The 16418-nt window shown below is 39.3% G+C and overlaps 2 protein-coding genes across 4 annotated transcripts in view; one reads left to right on the top strand and one right to left on the bottom strand.

Annotated features, from left to right (window-relative positions):
- zgc:92429 (CHORD and p23_melusin_like domain-containing protein) overlaps positions 1-4448 on the top strand; it is a 36468-nt gene extending 32020 nt beyond the window's left edge. Inside the window, exons 7-11 of the mRNA XM_012849698.3 lie at positions 146-216; positions 525-627; positions 1419-1538; positions 3289-3351; positions 3739-4448. Of these exons, the coding sequence (XP_012705152.2) occupies positions 146-216; positions 525-627; positions 1419-1538; positions 3289-3351; positions 3739-4200 (819 nt within the window). The 3' untranslated portion in view covers positions 4201-4448. The remainder of the gene's footprint in view (positions 1-145; positions 217-524; positions 628-1418; positions 1539-3288; positions 3352-3738) is intronic.
- Positions 4449-7021: 2573 nt separating this feature from the next.
- si:dkey-172j4.3 (diacylglycerol kinase delta) overlaps positions 7022-16418 on the bottom strand; it is an 84467-nt gene continuing 75070 nt past the window's right edge. For all 3 annotated transcript variants that reach the window (XM_036146265.1, XM_036146264.1, XM_012849696.3), the window contains 6 exons: positions 15853-16016; positions 14802-14907; positions 14518-14607; positions 12217-12330; positions 11973-12096; positions 7022-11561 (listed from right to left, as the gene is read on the bottom strand). In XM_036146265.1, coding sequence (XP_036002158.1) covers positions 11509-11561; positions 11973-12096; positions 12217-12330; positions 14518-14607; positions 14802-14907; positions 15853-16016 — 651 coding nt within the window. In that variant the 3' untranslated portion in view covers positions 7022-11508. The remainder of the gene's footprint in view (positions 11562-11972; positions 12097-12216; positions 12331-14517; positions 14608-14801; positions 14908-15852; positions 16017-16418) is intronic.

Here is a 16418-nt window from a genome sequence, read left to right on the forward strand (position 1 = left end):
CATTAGAAGTTTGTGGGCCTCAGGATTCAGGCGCTCTAGATACAAACAAACATGATCCTGGCTGCTGACCTTATGCTTTGACTTAGGATTCATCAATCAGGGCTTCTTTGCTCTCTGATCATTAGCATCTCATCTGTTTCCTCAGGTCTACGAGGGCCCGGACACTGACATGGAGGCCTGCACCCACCACCCCGGGGCGCCTGTCTTCCATGAGGGGTAGGAGGAGAGAATTCACTGTTTGTTTGCCCAGACTCTAATCCATTATTCCAACATCATTATATTGGCATGGCTCCGCTCCCAAACAGCAATTAGATGGACTCTATCAAGCGGGCGGGTAAACAAATCCAAAGAGAAGGCAATGATAGGAAAGCAAGAAACAATGAGGCTTAAATTTCACAAACCATAATAAGCCTTATTGGAAAGTGAATTATAAAGTTAGAGCATCACCAATTCTGATCACGCTGCTGGTGTTCTTCCTTCCCACGCCACTGTTGCCGTCTGTGATCGTCTCCTTTTTTTTTTAGGTACAAATACTGGAGCTGCTGCTGCATAAAGACAACAGACTTCGATGCTTTCCTGGACCAGAAGGGCTGCACCACAGGCAAACACCGCTGGGTTGCAAAGCAGGTAGGTGCACAACCTGAACAAGGCACTGCAACGGGAAGGACAGCACAGAGTATGGGGTTCCATTAGTGCCACAAATATGTCCACGCGTTTACGTAAGGTGAATATGCAGTGTGCCTATGTATTGTTAACTTTACAAAATATTCCACTATTCTATTCAAAAATGTTGTTGTAATTTATGAGCAAGCTGTTTTCCTTCTGTTTTATTCCTTTTTCAGTATCCATATTTTACAAAATAAACATTTATTTTCACTTTCCATATCCACTTCTCTATTCTACCCCAGAGTTCACTGTGTGCTAGATATTATGTTGAGTATTGTCTTCTAGATGAGTGTTACAATTATTATGCAGTGGAGCTTGAAGTTTTGAGCTAAATGTCTTGTTTTTCACCACAAAAAGAAAACAAAATGTTTCCAGTTGTATAGATATGAGGGGATTCATTTGAAGCTTAAGTCTTGATATACAAAGGGAAAAAAGTTGGATCGTCATTTAAAACTGCAGTAGATCAGTAAACCACTTTAGCTGTGGTACATAGACACATTACACTACCTAAGTACTCTGCATATGTCCTTTACACATACACACAAACAGTATATATACACTTTACAAAGACACAGAGACATATTTTTGGCACTAATGCAACCCCATTGTTAACTTTGCAGGAAAACAGTTTTTGAAAGAATGTGATATCAATGAGCTACATCTTACCCTGTAGTTCTAGTGTTTATTCTGCATCTCAGAAGCTCTGTTTCTCTGTGAACGATTGCTTTTTTTGCTTATGTGTATGTTTTCAGAACAAGAAGAAGGTGTCATGCCGGCATGACTGGCACCAAACCGGAAACACCGTTGTGGTAACAATTTACGCCAAGAACTCAAACCCTGATTTCTGCTGCATAGAAGCTAACCAAACAGTGGTGAGTCGCACCACAAGCTAAATAAATACACATTCAGTGTGAATGCAGGTATGACAAATGGCTTTCAGGCACAGTTAATCCCCAAATTATTTATACATCTGGAAGATTAAAATACAGAAATATTCAACCATAATGTTTGTTTCTGACAGGACAGAAGTATTTTACATATATTAAATATTTACATCAAGTTTTTAAATCTTATATATACATTATTTATACCCCTCTCAATAAGCTTTAAATGAACTTAATTGGCCTTGCAGCCAATTTTGGTAATAAGCTCCAAGTATTTGATGCTGGACGCCCTCCTTGCCATCACCCTAATCTTTAGCTTCCTCTGTTTGGATTTTGACAAGACTTGTTTAAAATGTTGAACCTAAACCAAACTCTGCCAGAGGTATGAACAATTTTGGACTTAACTGTATATAGTCATTTTTAACCTAATCTCAATCTCCTGTTCTGTGTTGCTTTTTTCCCCCCACAAAAACGTTCAGCGCTAGGTCATAAAAGAAGAGGAAATAGAAGAGCTTTTAGGGATTTTGTGATGAAACCTTTACAGAATCTAAGTAACTCATTAATTCAACCTTTTCTTGTGTCTTTTTCCAGTCTTAATAACAGTGATGACAAACATCAGGATTAGCAAAAACATCTGGTCCTGAAAAGTAAAGAGGATTTCTAACAACGTCTTGAGTCATTTTGACCTAAAAGTTACAGGCTTCATCAAAAATATTTTAAGAAGTAAAACCTAAAAATAGTCACCAGGTGTAACAAATATTGTAAATGAGCACCAGCTAGAACTTAAGAAAGCTGAAAGTAGCACCTGCTTCAGGTTTCACAGCCTGCCATGACTTTTATACAAGCAAGGAACATTTTTTCCTCAGACATCATAACAGTCGGTCTGCTGTGGTGAAGAAAGAGCCCAACAGGGAGGTCTGGGTTTCCCTCCAGCACCTGCTGCCACCGCTGTGACCGGCTCTCTGGTGTAATTGTTTTAGATACCCATTAAATCTTTGTTATGTTTTATTTCATATGACAAAACCCATCTTATTCAGCTAGGTCAGTAGTTGTACGGTTTACGTTTTAGTGGCAAAGTCCACATGGCGAGTCATTCTGAGGCCGGCCGGAAAGCCTGAGGGTGGCATTACTGCTGAGGTACAGCTGCGTCTCCAGCGATTCTCCATCTGTAGGGTCTGAGACAGCCGTGGGAGCTGCAGCAGCCACATTCTGTGGTGAAACAACAGCCTGATTTTGGGCCTAAGTGAGCAGCCTCCATTAGTTTTATCATCAGGGCAGGTTGGTGGTGGCCAAGCTGACTGACCTGAGGTGGTCCACACGGAGGTTAGACCTCCTTTTGCTCTTCTCTAAGAGTCTCACTTAGATTTGAATCCATCATTCAGAACTTCACATAGCGCACAAATCATGTTTAAATTTCAGAGAAACAGAAACATTAACCCAGCGCTTAATACAAGTTTGCCTCTGAATCAGCCAATGGTGATCAGGTTCATCCTCAGATCCCTTTAGAATATTTAAGTAGTACTTTTGTTTCTGTCATATTTTCTTTTGTTTCTCTACTTAATCAAGTAATCCATCCATCTGCTTGATTACTGATACTAATAAGCCTGATCAACACACTTTGGGACTCTGAGATAAATTTTGGTTCATTAATGTGATTTCATGTAGAATTTAAATGATCAGATGCCTTCATTATACTTGTCATTCTTCTGAGGTTTAATCTCTATTGTCTCTCTTGCAGCTCTTATGTCAAGTCCAGTTTGAGAACAACAAGATTTTCAAGAGAGAATTCCACCTTTGGGGGGTAAGTATCACCAGCAATCTTAGAAATCTTTCTGATTCACAATGAGATTAGGTCCAGTTGTGTGGGGGTTAATTCTCCTTATTGGCACAGGCCTATCAGGGAAAGAAGCTCCCAGCACAGCAACTTTTATTTTATTTTATTTTAGAAATTATTAATAATTCAGGACGACAGATGTAAATTAGCAACTATGCTATAATCTGGCTCATTTACAATCTGTACAGGAGTATGAGATCGTTCATTAATGTGCACTGTCCTGGTTAAATAAATAAATAAAATAAAAATAATAAAATAAATAATTTTAGTCCTGTTTATGTAATTGCTATCTCGCCTTAGTGTGAAAATCTGAACACTGTGTAAAAACAAAATTCACCCCTATCCAACTTCCAGGTGATCAATGTGAAACAGAGCTCAGTCAACATGGTGCCGTCCAAAGTGGAGATCACGCTCCGCAAGGCCGACCAGGTGGCCTGGGGCAAACTGGAGGACCCAAACTACAAGCCGGAGCCGGAGCCCGTCGACGACGACCTGAACGAAGCCCAGGAGTCCTACCAGCCCGACTGGGACATCGACGACGACGACATCAGCGACGACGACGAGGAGTGGGCCTACGGCGCGCCGCAGAACAAGGGCGTGGAGAACGACAGCGAAGAGCAGAAGAAGAGGAGGGAAGAAGAAGAGATGCAGAACTTAAAGAGGAAGGAGGTGGAGGAAGAGATGAAGCGACTGATGGAGGAGCAGAAGAAGGCCGAGGAAAGGAGGAGGAAGCTGGAGGAGCAAAGGAGGGAAGAGGAACAGGAAGGATTTGAAGACATGCCGGATCTGGAGGAGCATGCCGCTGATGTGGAGTGATGGGGGGAAAAAACGAAGAAACAGAAATTCCTTTTTTTTTTTTTTTTTAGCAACCAAAGCTAAATGTTTGGAATGTGAAACAGGTCAAGGAGATGTTTTTCTGTTATAACTTTATATTATGTCTGAGTTATTATTGAAGAATGACAATAACTCAACTCTATTTTGGTTGGTTAAATAATAAACCTACAGAAATCTTTTCATTTTGTAATGTAACCTATGCATAAGAAATAAAGTTTTTTATGTCTGTTTGACTGTCTAAAGTTCTCCTTTGACGTGCCTTCAGTATTGTGGAGAATCTGTTCTTATATCTGTGCTACTTTGAGCTTGAGGGAGCAGAGCCAAGCAGAGCTGGCGATGAAATTAAACATCGTTCAGCAGCGATGTCCTCTCTGGTAAACTTGATGTTGATGTCCACCGAGTTGATGTGTCTTGTGAATGCTTCCACTTCTTTTAACTGGATTTTGACAAATGAGTTTAGATATGTGGACAACAACATCAAGTTTACCAGAGAGGATGCCAACGACAACAAGCTAATTTTTCTCGACTGTTTGGTGAAAATGGAAGGAGATGGAAACCTCAACATTGAAGTGTATAGGAAACCCACACACACAGACCAATATCTTCTTTTTGACTCACACCACCCACTGGAGCACAAACTTTCGGTCATCAGAACCTTACAACACCGGGCCGAGCATGTCCCGACTAAAACAGAAGGGAAGCACAAGGAAGAGAAACACATCAGAGATGCCCTCCAAACCTGTGGGTACCCTAACTGGGCTTTTGTCAAATCAGCAAGAAAATCCAAAAGACCCGCTGCAGAACATAATGGTGAGAAGAATAAACGGAAAAACATCGTCATCCCATTTGTTGCTGGTGGCTCTGAAAAACTCAAGAGGATTTTCTCCAAACATAAAATCCCAGTACATTTCAAATCAAACAGGACCCTCAGACAGAGGCTGGTGCATCCCAAGGACAAAACCCCCAAACCTAAGATGAGCGGAGTGGTGTATGCAGTTCAGTGCAGTGAGGAATGTTCTGATCTTTATATTGGAGAAACCAAACAACCTCTCCACAGACGCATGGCTCAACACAGGAGAGCTACCTCCTCAGGTCAAGACTCTGCTGTCCACCTACACCTAAAGGACAAAGGACACTCTTTTGAGGACCAAAATGTTCACATTTTGGACAAAGAAGACAGATGGTTTGAAAGGGGTGTGAAGGAAGCCATCTACGTCAAGAGAGAAAGACCAACCTTAAACAGAGGAGGAGGCCTTAGGTTCCAACTCTCAAAAACTTACAACACAGCTATATGGTTAATTCGTTTGAATCATCACCTTAATTCTCACCCTCATATGGGTGATTAAAACATCGTTCCTTTAAGCCAGGCCAGTAACAACCCTAACGACTCCTCGTTACAGAGGAGTGGACCAGTTTCGGTTTAATTTGCATGTTATCTAAGCCATTACAAGGCCTTTGTTGGGCAGTAGTATAAAGCTTGTTACTCCACATTACTCCAGAAACGTGTTCCAACTTCAGAAAAAAGTCCAGTTGTTTTGTTTCTTATAACCAATACATTACAAAAGTACAACAGTAGGATGGCTTTTTTTATTTAAATACGTTTGTAGGTAGAGCAGCATATTTTGGTTTTACAGTTTTTTAGTGAATTAAATAAAACTGATATTTGTACATGGGGTTGTCACACTGTGATGATCTCCAACTGACCCACATGTGGGGTAACTATAACCCAATTAACAGCAGTGAAGGTTTGGTAAGGGAGTTTGAGAAAAAAAAGGATTTTATTAAATTAACTTGTAGAGCATTGCAAATGAATGCATCTCAAAAAAAGTGGTTTACTGAATATTTTTTGTCGGACAACTTTATTCACTCTTCAGCAATAACTGAATTATCTGAAAGAGAAAAGCTTTTAAATTTCGTGTATGAGCACAACATCAAATGGATGTAAATGAGCTGGAAACTCAATGACTCATTCTCCTTTATTTATGAAGCAAACACTTCAAATCTTAAATCTTCAGCTTATGAGTCATGCCTGAATTGTATGTCAGCATGTGGTTTCCATTATTGCAGGCCCACAATGCATCTGTGCATCCAGCCTACACAGCGTTGCTCATGAATGGCCTTGAAGAATTGACAAAAAAAAAAATGTTGAGATATTATAGAGGAAAGGCCTATTTTAGTACAGCTAAAAACTCAAAGTGGGAGTCATTCTCTACTACGCTGTGATTTAAATGCTTTAAGGATACCGAGAATAGTTTCCAATACAATATATACCACAGGACAATATGGTCCCATTATGTTTGGTTGTGACTGACAGGTGGTTGTGTGTTTGCTACCTTTTAGTTCCTGGATTAATCAGAGGTGAAGCCAAGAGGGTCCACTCTGGAGGAGCTGCAGGGATCACCCTCTCAGGTGTGGGGACCTTTTGACAACTCTGCTCTTTAAATAGGAGCGGTAGTAAGAATGCTATTGTTGAATAAAAGCCTTAAAAAGTCACAAAGTAAACACGTGGAGGACAGCTACCACTGCACACCACCCAGAAAACGCTGATGTTGGCAGAGGTTCACCCCAGCAGGAAGATGCTAAAATCATGCTTTTATAGCAGCTACATGAGCGGACAGATGTGCGTTCATGTAGTATGAAGATTAAAAACTGGCTAAGTTCCAATCTTTATGACCATCTGGATCCTAGTTGAAATAATAAAAAAAAAAATGTTTTTGTTACTTTAAAAATTTAAAGTGAATAAATACTGAATGCAGGATGAAGAACACACAAAATTTACCAACATGACAAAAAAGACACGACCTTCACACTTCAGTAATTCATTTAATTTCCAGAGGGTTGCACTGACTTTGTCTTCGTTATACACTGCACATGATTACACACGAAAACACCTCGCAATGTACAAAGTCGTGCAACAAGTAGTCTGGCTCCCCGTGCTGCACAAAGCCTCCGTTCCATGTCGGCTGTCCATCGCCGTTGCACAAACAATTCAGAATCGGCAAATTCCTCCGTCGGCATTTTCAACGCAGCTCCTGGTCTGGGTAAGCGCTTGGAAGAGTTTCCATCCAAAAAAAAAAAAAAAAATCAACATTTTTGCATTTTGAGAACAAATTACACAAAATATAGAAAAAAATTGACAATCTCTCAAAAAGAAATCCAAAATTAAACAATTATTAAAAAATAAACAGGCAACTAGTTTTTACAAAATGGCTTTCATATCTCAACATCTTTGTCATCTTTTTCAGTAGACATCATATTAAAATCAAACTGAAGCTGACAGAAAAAAGCACTCAAAGATTTGCTTGACACCGGCTCAACACCTCGGTCGTGTAAACGTGTCATTTGTAATCCATAAATAACACTGGACAGTTTTATTATGTTGATTTAAGATCTTTTTTTCCCCCATTAGAATAATTACAGTTTCTAACATCTTTTACTCTGCGATCTGTGCAGGGACATCATCACATGTAAGTTTAAAACCACCAAGGTAATAAAGCCGTGTTTTTACATCTGTATGTATATGTTTGATGATTGGTTAGATATTATATTTTACCAGCACATTTTTTTATCCATATACAATATCATAAATAAAATATCTTTTCATCAAATCAATTTAAAAAATGCTTGTAAACACTCAAAATTCCAACACACACGCAAATGTTTTTTTTTTTTTTTTGTTTTTTTCCTATTAAGTTTGCTTCATTGTAAAGTGCAAGGCAAGATACAGTAAACTTTGAAATGTACGACACGCGATGACCTTCGCGTCTGGAGCGTGTCATAAGCTTGCACACACTCACACAGCCACTCGCACGCGCGCTTCTTTAAGTCTTAAACCCAAAGTACAGACTTGGCACAACAACCACTAAAGCCTCTAAGGTTGGGAGCGTGTAGCTGGCACACTATGGATACTTTAGCACAATCCTACCACAGCTGAACATCTACAGCGCCTCACAGTGACTACATCCCATCAGGGGTTCAGCCTAATAGAGCTCAACAGATCATCAAAAGTAATAGGCAAGTTTTTTTTTCTCCAGTAATAGAAGAGGCTAATAGAAACTCAATTTTAAAGCTTATCAGTTTAAGTTAGCTTCATGAGTTCCATTTTTTTATATGGAAATTATATGAAAACTTAAAATCTTTTTTGGCTAATTTTGCGTCTTGCGTTAAGCTAACTTTTTAGCTAGCTTGTGATTTAATGTTGTTATTTAGGTAAGCTAATGACATTTAGCCATTAAGTTTGTGGCTTATTTGCAGTCCGTTCTGTCTGATGTTGACTTCACAAATATTGTAGCCCTCTATCTGTGGACATTTTCATTAAGTTTACCTGCAAACGAGTTTTGCCCAAAGCATAGACTGACTGTTTTCCTGCACATTTTTTAAATATTTGAAGCATTTATGCCTTTGTTTTACTAGTGGCTAAGCATGGGCCGGTTGACGGTACCAAGATTTACATAGGCTTCAAAACCACAAATATTCTCCCACCTCTTGGTTTAAAAAGGAAAGTGCCGTATAAACTGGAAATGTCCGTGGCTGTATGCAACCCGGTGTAAAGCCTAACTCATACCTCCCCAAGTTCACTCTAGTTTATACGATGTGGTCTTTGTCATTGGTACCTTACCACTAGGGTCCGCTAGCACACTCTGAGGAAATTGGTGTTAAATAATATTGAAATGAGCACATCTTAGTCAGCAACATCATATCGGCTTGCTTATACGAACAATATGCGTTAAAGGTATAGTGGACAATCTTTATTCGGCTTCGAGTTTGAGTGGAATCATCCAATCTACTGGTTTACCCACATACCAATCATTGGGTAACGTCAATGTACATGCTTATTCCTACTTGCTGCGCACTTCTAGTGTTTATGTATCCAGTTAGCTTTTGTTTCATTGCAGCTCTGCTACTCTCACCGAATACTTTGAAAATGGCTGAGGGTCGCAAGAAGCACACTGTCTTACAAGATTATGAGAAGAGGAGGAAGGCCTCAGAAGAAATACATAAAACCAGATTGTATTTAGGAGATTCTTTAACGGGATGGTCTTGCTCAGTTATTCAAAAAGTGATTTTTCTTACCTACACTTTTGTCCACTATACCTTTAAAGCCTCAACATAGAACTGCCACACCTCCAAATTCTGCTGTTCACTGCCAGTTTCACTTTCCTTTTAGTCAGGAGAACTATGCCCTGTATGGTAAAGAAATTACAGTCCCCCACCTGTCAATCTAACTGAGTTTACGCCGTTTAAAAACTATAACAGGTAATCTATGAATGGCATGTCTGTTAAGTAGCTGGCTGCAGGCTAGCGACCGTAGCAGATAACCCGACTAATTAAATAACCTGTTTATCTCATGGTACTCTAGAAGAATAGCAAAAAGGTATATTTTTTAGCGCAATAAGGCCTGAAAACGGCAAGCAAATTTAGGTGATCTTTATTCTAAATTTTGGTTTAAGTCAAAGCATGAGAATCAAATAAGAAAATGTTATTGACATTAACATTATTATAACTGTATTAATCAATGTGGTATATTATAGTAGCAATAGCTGTCTTCTTTTTTAGACCGTGTTATACGCTATTGTTTTAAGTTATAGTGTCAATACTTTGATACTGTGAAACTGTGGTGTTTTAATCAAGTTATCACACCGAGAGAATCTCATACCAGCCCATGCCTGCTAACTGACATGCTTCACTGAAAAAAATATGTTTCTAAAGTAAAACCTTGTTCAGAAAAATAAAAATAAAATCTCGCATTAAAGCTTGCTTTCATTCTTAAAAAGGTAATCAAGAAGTCTATGGGCCTAAATTTAGAAACCTTAGCCAAATAACAACCATGCTCTGGTCAATACGAGCTCAATTAAGTTTAACGATTAAAGCTTCAGCTTGGGCTGTCATGGTGTTCAATACATGAGGATTATTTTTGCCACACAATTTCTGTAAGCACTATAAAACTAGTATGGTGTTCACAAATGCTGCTGGTCTCAACAAGCGATCTAAAAGTCACTACTTTGACGCAATTTTCCACTGTGAGACAAAGAAAAGCTTGGCATGCATGCAGGGACACAGAACAGCATCTATATGTATGATTGCCCAAGAGAGTCTCAAAGGGGGAAGCAGCAAAGCCAGGACAGCTTCACAGATTACCATTTGGGAAAATAAGATATACAAAAAATATATATATATATTTATAATAATAATAATAGCTTTCGACCACAGACAAGGCAAAATCAAATACATCTTAGTTCTTAGTCCTATATTTCATATACAATCATGTAGTATGACAAAGTAAGAGCAACACACTGAGAAGCTGCTATGTTTTATCAAAGTGTCCTTGATGCTTCCTCCTTCTGTAAACACCTTCCCCAGACAATGGCAAAAATGATCAGCCTTACTGAGTCACTTCATCTGGTACTGTTCCACAAAATGGTTCTGAATTCAAGTGTAAAACACGCACAGCAGGGTGAGATTTCCCTCCCACGTAAGTCACATAATAAAAGTGAATGATGCACTCTTTAATCCTGCTGTGGGATTGCTTCACATGGCTAAGTTCTCGATGAAATGACTCAGGGCAAAAGCCCAGGACCGCACCGGGTCCTCCGAAGAACCACTTTAGTATGACAACTAGACAACCGCTGTGAAATCAAATTGAACAGCATTGCAATTCACATGTTATTAGAAGTCCACACGGGTACATTCCTCAGTATATTTTTTTGCAACATTAAAGATACTTTCCAGTTCTGTAGACAGTAATGCTGAGACATCTCAGTTTGTTCATTTTGTTGATTTGTTGCTGTACGGGTTCTCATGGCAGTAGCAATAACAAATAAATATGCAGTCCAAAGGCTAGTCAAAAGTCCAAGAAAAGATATCAAGATTGTAACAACTATGAATAAAAACTAATGTTTACACCCGACATGCAAGGTGAGCACCGCGTAAACGCATTTCCTTGTTTCTCCACAACCCGCATAGATTTCCATTTTGACTTGCTACTGGCCGTGCTCACAGAAATAAAAGCAGAACGCCAGCGTTAAAACAAACCACGCAGAGATAAAAACCCTTTTTTCAAAAAAAAAAAAAAAAAGACGAAACGGGGAGAAAAAAAAAGCCTGCTGGTCTGTAAAAAAAATAATAAAATAAAAACAGATGCAAAATGCTTAAAAGTAGGGAGGAATGTATTAACTTTAGCTTGTGACACCTGTGGGAAGCCACAGGGCATCAGGATCAGAGCGGAGGAGGCTGGGAGCGGGTCATGGCCTCTCCTGTCAGCGAGGGTAATAAAGCAGCTCATCCAGGACTTCAGTTGCCTGAGGAATCTGCCTCAGTTGCCCCACCTTTAATATCCCATGTTCCTGCAGGAAACACAGACAATGACGGCAATTAGAGAACATTATCACAAACAAAAAAAATTATCTGTAAAGTATTCTTTCCTTTTTAGGGAAACATGCCTCTCCAGATAGTTAGTTATCAAACTGCGTTTAGTTAACTTTAGTTGGGTTTGAACAGGGCTCCATAAAGTACAACATAAATAAAGAAGGGAAACAGTCCTATACAAAATATTTTTGAAGTATATATCAAAACTTTGATTTTCTAACAGATATCTGTACTTTTATCATGGTTTAAACCGCGTGCAAAAAACAGATGGATAGATTTGTTAGAGTGTAACAACATCTTTTAAATACATTATCTTTCCACACTTGTTTTAACCATGAAATACTTTGATCGCAGATTGTTTCAAAGGAAGCCTTGAACATGGCTTTCACCTGAGAGCGAACTGTTGGACTTCTGTTTGTGCAGCTTCTCTTTCTCTTTCTTTGTTTTGGGAATAATCTTCAGCTTCATACTGCTGCTGCTGCTGCTTTTACTGCTGCTGTTCCTCGCCGAGTCCTGAGGATAACAGTGAGACTAGTCGAGACGCTCCAAGAGCTTTTCTGACAGGCTGCTGCGTGTTAGGAGTGAGCGGCAGAAGTGACAGTGGCAGCTCGTTAAGGCTGTGATAATACATACCTCCTCGGAGCACTGCATGAGCGGACAGATCCAGTGGATGTCATCCAGCTTGTGGAGCTCTGCACTGAGGTTGTTCAGAGTCAAACGGAGTTCTTCTTCCTCTGGAAAATCCGTCTGAAAGAGACGAGATGCTCAAAAGATTAAAGTTTGTTTATATTCAGTCCCGTCTGTCTACACTGAGTTTGTTTCACTCTCTTCTGAAACATCTTTTAAATGCGCCAAAGCTGGTATATATCATGTTTTCCTGAAACTAAAACTAACTAGACTATCTGGAGTTGCTTACCAAAATGCAATGGCAATAATACAAAATAAACTGATCTTCTGAAGAAGCTGAACTGCAGCTAAAACACTTGAAGAGTGCATAGCAGCAGAAACGTTAAGGGAAAAATATTTAAAGAAATGAATTAAACACTATGATGGTATTCTGAACAACAAAAGATGAAACTAAAGCAGAAAACCGCTCAAGAACCTGAAGCCTAAGGAGACCGACAAGCTGAACCTTATGTTAATAGAAAAAGGTGAAAATTACAAAACCAGAGAAACCATAAGATGGTGCATTGTAGTCGAAGCTGCAGAGCACTAGAGGAACTGCTGGAAACCCTTAAAGTTTAAAGTAAGGATTAAATCAGCCAATAGTAACATGTTCACTATTAATGGAACACCTTGACTCCTACTGAACAACTTCAGTCTGGTTTCCTTTCCTGTCACAGTACTGAAAACACTGACGCTGGTCTACTTTCTTTTCGCATTCATCTGGATCAGAGTGCGACCTTCGGTACATTTTCTCACTCCTTCTTTCTCCACACAGTATCTTCAGCTGGCATCCCTCACAACCCCCCTTGACTGGTTTGATTCTCACCTTACTGGCCGCACTCAGCTCGTCCAACTTAAATCCTTTAGTTCCCATCCATCCTCTGTTACAACCAGCGTGCCCCAGGGGTCTGTCCATCCTTCTCCAGATCCACAAAACTCATACATCCGTGGCCCCAACTCTGCAAGGGTAAAGATCTGGTCCACTGCTCTACGGCCAGGATGAAAGCCTAATTACTCGTCATGGCTCCGTGACTGAACAATCAATCGGAGCATCTTCTCCAACGAACCCAAAGTAAGTTTTCCCAGGGAAGCTGAGAAATGCCATCCATCGACAATTTTAACACACTCTCCAGTCCGGTTCTTAAAAACCACCAACCCAGTCTACCATTCCAGCGGTGTTCCTGGATATTTTGAAACACAATTCCTTTTTCTCTTTGCACCTCTCATCCATATTCAAAAGTAGTTTTTGGTTTAAAAAACTTTTTTAAAGGTGGTTTTAAAAGTGAAGAATTAAAAAAACAACTACTGGTGATAAAAAAGACAATATAGAAGCCAACTTTGCACATTCCCTCTGTTCTAAAAACCGCAGGAACAGCAAAGTCAGTTTAATGTCTTGTTGCCCTGTCTGTCTCATTTTTCTTCACCCATTTTCATTAATCTTCAAGAAAAGAAAAGAAAACAGAGTTCTGCAACCATGGTCAGGATTATCTGTTTATTTCTTTAGTAGTTAATGGTGACATTATCAGCAGCTGCTGGTGAAGCACAGGCTTTACAGCAATTTTGATTGGACCAGATTCTTTTCAAAACAGAAGAAAATATGTGTTTGGTATGAATAGTGTCTCTAGCTAAAGTTATGGGGGAGTAGCTTTAAAGAGCATAAGGTACTTTAATTATTTAAAAGCTTGACCCAATTTCTTTCTAAGGGAAGAAATCGTGTAAAAAACTAAATATTAAAAAAAGTATACATTTTGTAACTAGAAGAAGTAACTGATGCAATCTTCTAAAAGAGATGACCTATTTGTTTATTTGAATTAATGGTAAAAATTGCACAAAGAGTCCAAAAAAACAAACATAACAATGGTAGCATTTATGAAAATAAAATTATGCACATTTATCATTTTGATTATGCTTCTTGACAGAGATCTGATTTTTTTTCATAACAAGGAACCTTAGGGAAGAAGAAGAAAAACTTCTAGTTTCCTTTTACGGGAAAAGGAAAGCCTTCATTTCCAAAAACTCCCGAAACAGACACTTTGTAGTTCTCGGCCTTGTAAGAAGAGCTACTCATATTTATTTTTCTGCACAAAGGACTATTGTTTGAAAAGGTACGCGTCTTCACTGGGTAAATGAAGTTATAGATAACACAGACAGAAGAAAAAATGAGACAGCAGAGATTGAAATGTGAGATGCCCAAGCTTTAAATGGCTTAGAGCAGAGAAGGACAAGTAGACAAAGAGAGAAAACGGAGATGAAGCTGCAGTTTCATACCAATAGTTTTCCATCGAGCAGCATCCCGGTCTCTGCCTGGAGGACTTTACTGCTGTTGACGATTTCCACCGCCGTACTTCGGCACAGACACTAAAACACACAAAATAACTTCTAAAGAAGCTGCTCAGCATGGCAAAAAAGGAAAATCGATCATTGTTTCCAAATCTCACATTTCTAAACTCTGTATTTTTTTATATGAAAATATGTTCCCTTTCTCTGTTTTAGCCATCAAAGCGGCCATCTTTCTTTCTGTCTGTCTGTCCTGTTAAAACTCGGGGTCTCACCTCGTTGCTGGACGCTTTGGTCTCAGTGAGAACCAGAGCTGTGGCGTTCACGGCATGAGCCAGTTCCTGCTCCACCAGCTTGTGGGTCTTAGCTGCCTCGCGGATTCTAAAACGGAGGGAAATAGTCAAATTTTTAAACCAACGCGTTGCAAAGTCATAATTAAGTCAAGGCAACTTGATTTATACAGCACTTTAAAAACAACAAGCACTGATCAAAGTGATTAAAAAAGTAATGATTAAAGTAAGTGAACAATACATTATAAAGTGAAACACATGGAAATCTAAACATAGAAATAAAATCCTAGTAAAAATAGTACTGTGTGCTGATCTAGGATATACAGGCAGGTTAACATGAGGTTGATCAGGGGAAACCATCTGCCATGGCATTAGAAAAACAGCCTACTGCCTATTAAATTAGGAGGAGATAAAATGCCATTACCAAACTATTTGAGGTACAATATTCTACAGCGATAAAGATTATTTACAAGTGGAAAACATTTAAGACACCTGCCAATCGCCCCAAGGTTCAAGTGTGTAATGCTTAAAAGAAGTGTTTTATATCAGATTCTCAAAGCTTCAGTTAGCGCACCAAGTTTTAAAGTTTGAGAAAGGACATTTAGAAAAGTCTGAACACGTGGTGCTTGTTTAGAAAGATTATCAGAAGAAAGCTTTAGCTCCCAGGAAGGATTACCAAACTCCATCTGAATGAACCCCCAGAGTTCTGCTATAATTTCCTTTGGACTGATGACACAGTCAAAATGTCTGACCATGGTTGGCAAATACAAACATTTCATTGAAACCTCATAGAAAATCCTTGTAAGTTGCTAATGTGAATAAGAATATGGAGGAATTTTAGTGTAGAAAAACATGTGATATATACCTCTATAGAATATAAAACTGGTATAACCAGCTGGTAATCAGTTAAATATCTATGAAAGGTCTCTGTGCAGGACTGTCAATATAAATTATTATTACAAAGGTTATCCATCAGCTCAAAGAAAGACTGTCCACCTAGTGCCAGTAAAGACCCCCAGAAGTTATTGCCACCTACTTATTTATGAGGGTATCGGCCACGATGCCCAGCTGCTGCACCTGAGCGCACTCCTCCTCGGTGAGGTACTCCATGGACTGCTGGGAGTTGAGGCGGGGCCTGGCGGCACGGTAGCTGTCAATCTTTCGCTTGTCCTCCCACGACTTCAGCGTGCTCTCAAACGCCTGATTTCACAGAGAGAGAGAAAAGTCAGGCACACAGATGTTTGCCCTTTTAGACAGATAAGAAGACTCAATAATTACAACTAGATTAGAAGAGATAAAAACTACTGTGTCCTCAAGTGTTTACAGTGTTTAGAAATAAAATGAAATGGCCAGGAAGCAAAAATCACCACAGGTGTATTTTTCTGTTTACTGATCCAGACCTTTGTTTTTTTTATTTTATTTTACACTCAAAAGGCACGTAGGTATCTAGATTTAGGTGTGATTATGCCATTGAATGCAGGCCATGTTTAGGAGGAATGACCAGCAAACAACGAGTCTTCGCTCAGTAAAGGAAACCATGGAAACAAACTGCCCAAACGTGCTCAGCTGAAGAGAGCCCTCAAAGGTTTGAGCAACATGAAG

Source organism: Fundulus heteroclitus, chromosome 14, assembly GCF_011125445.2.
Source record: "Fundulus heteroclitus isolate FHET01 chromosome 14, MU-UCD_Fhet_4.1, whole genome shotgun sequence".
Classification (NCBI taxonomy): domain Eukaryota; kingdom Metazoa; phylum Chordata; class Actinopteri; order Cyprinodontiformes; family Fundulidae; genus Fundulus; species Fundulus heteroclitus.